We start from the raw sequence: 7,339 nt of genomic DNA, 5'->3' as shown, positions 1-7,339 counted from the left end.
CCCCCCTCCCCTCCCCTCCCCTCCCCTCCCCTCTCCTCTCCTCTCCTCTTCCTATCTATCTAACAACTCTTCAGTTTCCTTTGCCAGGTCTTCATTCATGTCTTGCCCCCTAACTGAGGTTGTCCCCCAAGGCTCTGTTCAGGGCTCTTTTTCACTTCTCTTTCCACATTCTAGATCTTGGTGATCTCATCAGTCTCCATGGATGTCTCCATTATCCTTTCTTTGCAGATGACTCCTGTTGTTGTCGTTCAGTCTTTTTTCATTCGTGCCCAACTTTCTGTGACCCTCATTTGGGGTTTTCTTGGCAAAGATACTGGACTGGTTTGCCATTTCCTCTTCCAGCTCATTTTACAGATGAGGAAACTGAGGCAAACCGGGCTTAGAGACTTGCCCAGGGCCACACAATCAGTAATTGCTCAGGTCTTTCTGGCTCCAGGCCTGGCATTCTATCCCTAATTGTTCCCAGATGACTCCTAGATCTACTTATCTAGCCCTAGGCTTTCTTTTGCACTTCAGTCCCACATCACCAACTTGCCTGTAGGACATCTCCCCCTGGCTCTCCCCAGGGCATCTCAAATTCACCATGTCCAAAACAGGATCCATTTTCTTCCCTATTAAATCTACCTGTGCTCCAAACTTCCTCTTTTCTGTTGGGGACACATCTTTCCAGGTACCCAGATTTACAACTTCAGCATCATTCTTGACTTTTGCCACTCTTTCATTTCCCATATCCAACCAATGGTCAAGTCTTGTTGATTATATCTCCACAACATCTCTCTGCTCACAGGGCCAACTCTCCAGTTTAGATCCTTAGCCTATTTTCCCTGGACTATTGTCAAGAGTTTCCCAATTGGACTCCTGGTTCCCTGTCTCTTCCCTTTTCAATCCAGCCTCCATACAATTGGCAAAATAATCTTCCTTGAGTGCATATCTAATCACATCTTGCTCTGCTCTAGAGACTTCATTGGCTCCTTACCACCTCTAGGATAAAATACAAATCATTCAGCCTTTGTATCCCCAACACCTAGCACAGTCTGGCATGGAGTGGATACTAAAATGTTTGTTGGATTGTATTCTATTTGCCATCCAGTCTTTACTCAAGGATTTTTAATGAAGATGATCTCACTAGATGGCAGTGTGGTTCAAATTGTAACTCGCTACAGTTGGACAAGTGATATGAGAACACTTTCCCATCAGCTCATGCCATGGAACCTAGTGTAGTGAAAAGCGGTGGGATGCTGTGCTCTTTGCCACATGTAATATTCTATCTCCCACCTCCAAGCCTTTGTACAGACTGTGCCCCACACCAGGGAATGCTCTTTCCTCCTTCCACCTAGTTTCCTTCAAGGATTGGTTCCAGTTTGATCTCTTGCATGAAATCTTTCCCAATGTACTCAAGTCATTAGGACCTTCCTCACCATATTACTTTGTAAACATCTTGTATTTTGTATCTCTTCATCTGTTCAGACCTTCGTCCTATCATTCCCCACACACATGGTGCGCATGTGCACACACCCATACAAGCGCCTGCCCACACACCCACACACACAGAGGAATGTACACTCCTTGAGTACAGTGATTATTTTATTCTTGTCTCTGTATTTTCAGTACCTTGTACATAGCACTCATTTAAATGTTTGCTGAATGAATGAGTAAATGAGTGAATGAAAGAAAAAGGCCCTGGACTTTAGACTCAAGGCAGATCTGGGTTTAAATTTTCCTCTTTGACACTTATTAGTTACATGGGCAAACCATGAAACCTCTCAGCCTCAGTTTCCTTATCTTGAAAATGGGAATAATAATAATAATAATAATAATGCCTGCCATACTTACCTCATGGAATGTCAAAGGAGATAATGTATTTAATTTAAAATTCTCTGCAAACTTTGAATCATTACATATTCACCAATTACATCTTTCTAATTTATCCCCTTTCATGAAGTGTGACTACAAAGGAATCATACTGATTTTTCTTTTCTTTTTTTTCTTTTCTTTTTTTTTTTTTTGGTGAGGTAATCGGGGTTAAGTGACTTGCCCAGGGTCACACAGCTAGTAAGTGTCAAGTGTTTGGTCTGAGGCCGGATTTAAACCCAGGTCCTCCTGACTTCAGGGCCTGTGCTCTATCCACCGTGCTACCTAACTGCCCCCATATTGATTTTTCTTTAGCAATCACAACAACCACAACAAACCAGACCCGACCTCACACAACAAGTGAAGGGGGTTCCCGTCAAAGCAGTTTTCTTGGGAAGTGACTCACTTATTAAACCATGGGGCCATTGTTCAAAATATTGTTGGAGTTTCTTTTTTGCTAGGAGAATGTAAGCTTCCCGAGGGTTTCAACGGTTTCATTTTTGTCTTAGTGTGTCCTCAGTGTCCAGCAGAGAGTCTTTCACTGTGTGGAAGAGAGTCTGGTGTGGGGAACTCCTGGTGTGATAAGTCCCTCTGCTGGTACAGACTGGCAACTCACAGGATCATAGATGCAGAGCTTTTGGGGACCTCATAGGTTTTATTTTGCTTTTATTTTGCAGTTAACCCAGAGAGGTTCACTGACTGATTTGCCCAGGGTCACACAGGTAGGAAGTGTTAGAGGCAGGATTTGAATTCAGGTCCTGAGTTCTCTAACTTCAAAGCCCATGCTTCTATCACTATGTTAGTACACACCCTCTAACAATTACAATAAAGACTTACAAAGTTGCCTGGGGTACTGTTTCAAGTGGCCACATTCACCCAGGCCACACAGGGCAAAGGCATGACTTGGACAAATCAAACCAACAAGCATGTATTAAGTACTTTCCATATGCCTGGCACTGTGCTAGTGGTTAGGAATATATATAGATAAAATATGGGATGGATCCTACCCTCAAGAAGCTTACATTCTCTTCAGAAAAAAATACTAAGTAAATACAAAGTAATCTGATGTAGATGTGAGGGGAAGGGGGGTGGTAAAAACCTGGACCCAGGTCTTTCTTACTCCAAAGCCCTCCCACCATGTCTAGTCTACCATGCTGCCCTATTTCGTGCACACGGTAGGCACTTCATAAATGTTTGTTGGAGTTGAGTTGTTTGCTTCCAGAATGTGTTGTCCATTCTTCGGCATACCTATAGCAGTGGTGAACCTTGGAGGGGGGATTTTTTTTTTAATAGTCAGGAATCATCCAGGCCAAAGTTTAGTGACAAACAAGGCTTTTACTGTTCTGGTGTGAATATTAAGTAATGAGACAGACCATTTCAACGTGAGCTCCATGAGAGAAGGGATTGTTTTGTTCTTTGAATTTATGTCCCTGGATCCAGCACAGTGCCTGGCATGTGGGAAGCTCTTAGTAAATGCTTGTTGATTGTTTGATAATACCTCTGTCCTGTGTTTTGGTCCAGAAGGAAGGAATTTACAGGAATTTACAGGAAGGAAGGAATAATTTACAATTATTATCTCATTTGATCTTTACAATAACCCTGGGAGGTAAGGTACTATTATTATCCTTACTTTACAGATGAGGAAACTGAGGCAGACAGAGGTGAAGTCACTTGCCCAGGGACACTCAGCTAATAAGTTTATAGGTGAGACTTGAACTCAGTCCTTCTTGACTCCAGGCCTGGCCTGTAGCCCCTGTGCTCCCAGCTGCCTCTGTCAGAACACATCTGGAGTACTGTGTTCAATTCTAGGCACTGATCAACTAGAGAGTGTCCAGAGCAGGGCAGTCAGGTTGGTGAAGGAAAAGGGAGGATGAGATGAAGGAACTGGGGATGCATAGCTGGGAGAGAAGAGGACTTTGGGTGAACAAAAAACTGTTGTCATTTATTTGAAGGGTGGTCAGAACTATGGGCACTGGGGAGAGTCAGAACAAACATCCTAGCAATGGGAGCTGTCCCAAAGGGGGATGGGTTGCCTTGGAAAGTCCTCGAGGCAAAGTCATTCATTCATTTGACAAACACTTTAAAGTTTGCTATCAACTAGGGATTCCCATGATTGAGCATTTTAGATTGGATGTCCTGCAGGCATCTAAAACTTAGTATGTTCAAAACAGAACTTTCCCCAATTCTCCCTCCATCTTAACTTTTCTATTATTGTTAAAGGTACCCCAATTCTTCCAATTAGAAGGATCTTCCCCCTTTGATTGTAAGCTCCTTGAGGGCAGGAACTATCTTTTGCCTCTTTTTGTATCCCCAGAGCTTAGCACAGTGCCTGACAAATAGTAAACACTTAATCAATGGGTTTTTTTTGATTGATTGATTGACTGATTGATTGATTCCTAATGCCCAGGTTTGCAACCTTTGTGTTACCTCCGACCCCTCAATCTCACTCACCCCAGATCTCTAATCCTTTACCAAATCTCTTTATTTTTCACCTCCATGACATCTCTCCCACACCCTTCTCTTCACTCATACAACCACCACCCTAGTTCAAGACTCATTGTCTCCCTTCTGGACCATCATAATAACTTCTGACTTGGTCTCCTTATCCAAAGTCTCTCCCTTCTCCAAACCAATGTCCACAAAACTGCCAAAGCAAGAATACGTAGGTGGCAGAGGGTGTCGGACTTAGAATGAGAAATCCTACCTCAGACATTTACTAGCTGTGTAACCCTAGGTAAGCCACTTAACCTCTCTTGGCCTCAATTTCCTCATCTGTAAAATGGGGATAATCATAGCACCTACCTCACAGAGTTGTTGTGAGACTTAAGTATAATAAGATATGTAAAGTATTTTGCAAAATCATATACTATATAAATACTAGCTATTTTTCTGAAGTACAGTTTTGATCCCTAAAGGGGTTTGCTGAAACCTGCTACAGAGAACTGTTTCTAACATGAGCATTTACACCTTGGAAATCAGCACACACTACAAACTGGGGTTTGATTTATTGTTTTGTTAATTGTCTAGACTTAAGAAAGTGACAGACAAAATAGTAATAATGGAGATTAAAGTTAATGTGTCATAAGTACATTTTTTTTTTCTGGTGAGTGAGTTGTTAGACATTCATCAGCAAACCCGAGTGACTTTCCGCTCAATAAACATCAATGGCTCCCAATGGCCTCTAAGATCAACTATAAAGTCCATTTGTAGTTAAAGCTCTTCACACCCCAATCCCTTCCTATCTTTGCAGCCTTCTTACATGTTGCTCCCATGCATACTCTCCAAAATCCAGCCATGATAGTCTTCTTGCTATCTTTCATACACAATCCTCCATTTTCCTTCTCTGTTCCTTGTTGCACTGTCTTCCATGCCTGGAATGCTTTTCTGCCTTATCTCTGCCCCTGAGAATCCTTTGTTCCCTTCAAAACTCAGCTAAGTACCATCTTCTACATAACACCTTTATTGATAGCCCAGCTTGTAATGCCTTTCATTTTGTATATCATCGTGATATTTTGTTGTGTAATCATTTCAGTCATGTTTGACTCTTCATGACCCCATTTGGAGTTTTCTTGGCAAAGATACTAGAGTTGTTTGTCATTTCCTTCTCCAGCTCATTTTACAGATGAGGAAACTGAGGCAGACAGGATTAAGCAATTTACCCAGGGTAACCTAGCTAGTAAGTGTCTGAGGCCAGATTTGAACTCAGGAAGAGAGTGCCCAGCTCTCTATCTGCCACACCACAAATGCCCTATATTCTTTACATAGCTATATGTAACTGGGGGAGATGTTGAGCATGCATTGTGTGACTGGCTGATGTAATCCCCCTGACACTGGGAAACATGCTTCTAGAAAGGCATGACGATATGTAATAATTAAGACTATAGAATGTAAGCTCCCTGAGGACAGGCACTATTTCCCAGTTCTGACCATTCACCAACATTCTGTAACTAGTTCCAGACCCATAACCATGTTGTAAAGAGGAGTCTTTTAATTGACTATTGTATGGTAAGATACATAAGCTGTTCAATGTGTACTCAAAAGTGGCTAACTAGCCATTGTGAGTCACTTAGCTCTGGACCTTTCTTCCCTGGTTGTGTTTGAGGAGAGAGACATGCTGTAAGCCTCTGGAAGGGAAGAAAGAGGTCCCCATTCAGGGCCAACTTGTGACCTTTGAATGTGGTCATCTGTTCTTTACCTTTTTGTGTTTGCTCTTTCCTGGTTTTAGGTGAAGGAGTATTGAAGACAGCTCTGACTCTGTGAGCTTCAAAAAGTTAGAATGATGAGTTAGTCGAGATCCAGGAGCTAACGTCCATGCCAGGATTTGAGCCACCAGAGGTCTAAGAGCTTGAGTCCAGGACAAAGTTTGCAGCCGGACAGCCTAGCAGCAAGACCCTGAGGACTGACTAGGGGGGCCCAGCCTGGGGGAAGCTGAGATGAGAACTCAACCATCTGCTATGGTGCATTTAGAAGTGAATTTAAGTTTGAGCTCACTCTCCCCAGAGACCAAGGTGCTATAGGGGAGATTGTGCCCCTAGGTGAAATGTTTACACTAAGATTCTTTCAATATCTTTGCAGTAAATATATCTTAGTAAAAACAAATTGATTAAATGGAGCTAAGGTGCTAATCATAATTAATTATAAGGGAAATACACAGGAATGGGGATTCACATCAATAACATTAGAAAAGACAAATTTGACCCCTGAGGGATATCTTAGAACCTCGAGGGGCATAGATAGCTGGACTTTTTATGGGAGTGTGAGTTGTCAGCAAGAATGTACTATGCATTCATTACACAGTGGCAGGCACTGTACTTGGGACTAAGTATACAAAGAAAAGCAACAATAACAACAACAACAACCCCCCCCCTCCCCACACACATAATAATGCCTGTCCTCATGGAGCTGTTGTCTGCCTCAACCTAATACAGATAGATAACTAGGGGACACAGTGAGCAGATAGAGCACTGGACCTGGAGTCAAGAAGACCTGAGGTCAAATATGGTCTCAGACACTTACTAGCTATGTCCCCCTGGGGAAGGTCCCTTAATCTCTATCTGCCTCAGTTTTCTCATCTGTAAAGCCAGGATAGTACCCACCTCCCAGGTTTGTTGTGAGGCTCAAATGAGATAATATTTTAAGGCACATTGCAAATCTTAAAGTACTATATAAACACTGGCTATTATTAACTATTATTAGAATGTAAGTTTTATAAGGGCAGGCAACAGTTCAGTTTTGTGTTTGTGTCCCCAGTGCCTAGCACAGAGACTGGCACATCTCAATAAATGCTTGTTGATTGATTCTTATAAAGACAAGAAGACAAACAAGGCCCTGTGCTCAAGCTGTTTGACATTCTATTGGAATGTTTTTTGGGGATATCAGAGAGGTGAGTCCTGGTCAGTTATAGTGTGAACTAAATGACCTTTGATATCCTTTCCCATCCTGAGATTGTGTGATTTGATCTGCTGGGGCAACTCCATTCACCTCACCA

The 7,339-nt window shown here is 42.4% G+C and overlaps 1 protein-coding gene across 1 annotated transcript in view; it reads right to left on the bottom strand.

Annotated features, from left to right (window-relative positions):
- Positions 1-7,339, bottom strand: part of SLC2A7 (solute carrier family 2 member 7) — a 30,874-nt gene that overhangs the window by 21,560 nt on the left and 1,975 nt on the right. Inside the window, exon 3 of the mRNA XM_027843882.1 lies at positions 2,190-2,199. Coding sequence (XP_027699683.1) covers positions 2,190-2,199 — 10 coding nt within the window. The remainder of the gene's footprint in view (positions 1-2,189; positions 2,200-7,339) is intronic.

This window comes from Vombatus ursinus, unplaced genomic scaffold, assembly GCF_900497805.2.
Source record: "Vombatus ursinus unplaced genomic scaffold, bare-nosed wombat genome assembly UNPS02014932.1, whole genome shotgun sequence".
Taxonomy (NCBI): domain Eukaryota; kingdom Metazoa; phylum Chordata; class Mammalia; order Diprotodontia; family Vombatidae; genus Vombatus; species Vombatus ursinus.
Note: the sequence above shows the minus strand (reverse complement) of the source record. Positions and strands in the feature narration are given on the sequence as shown.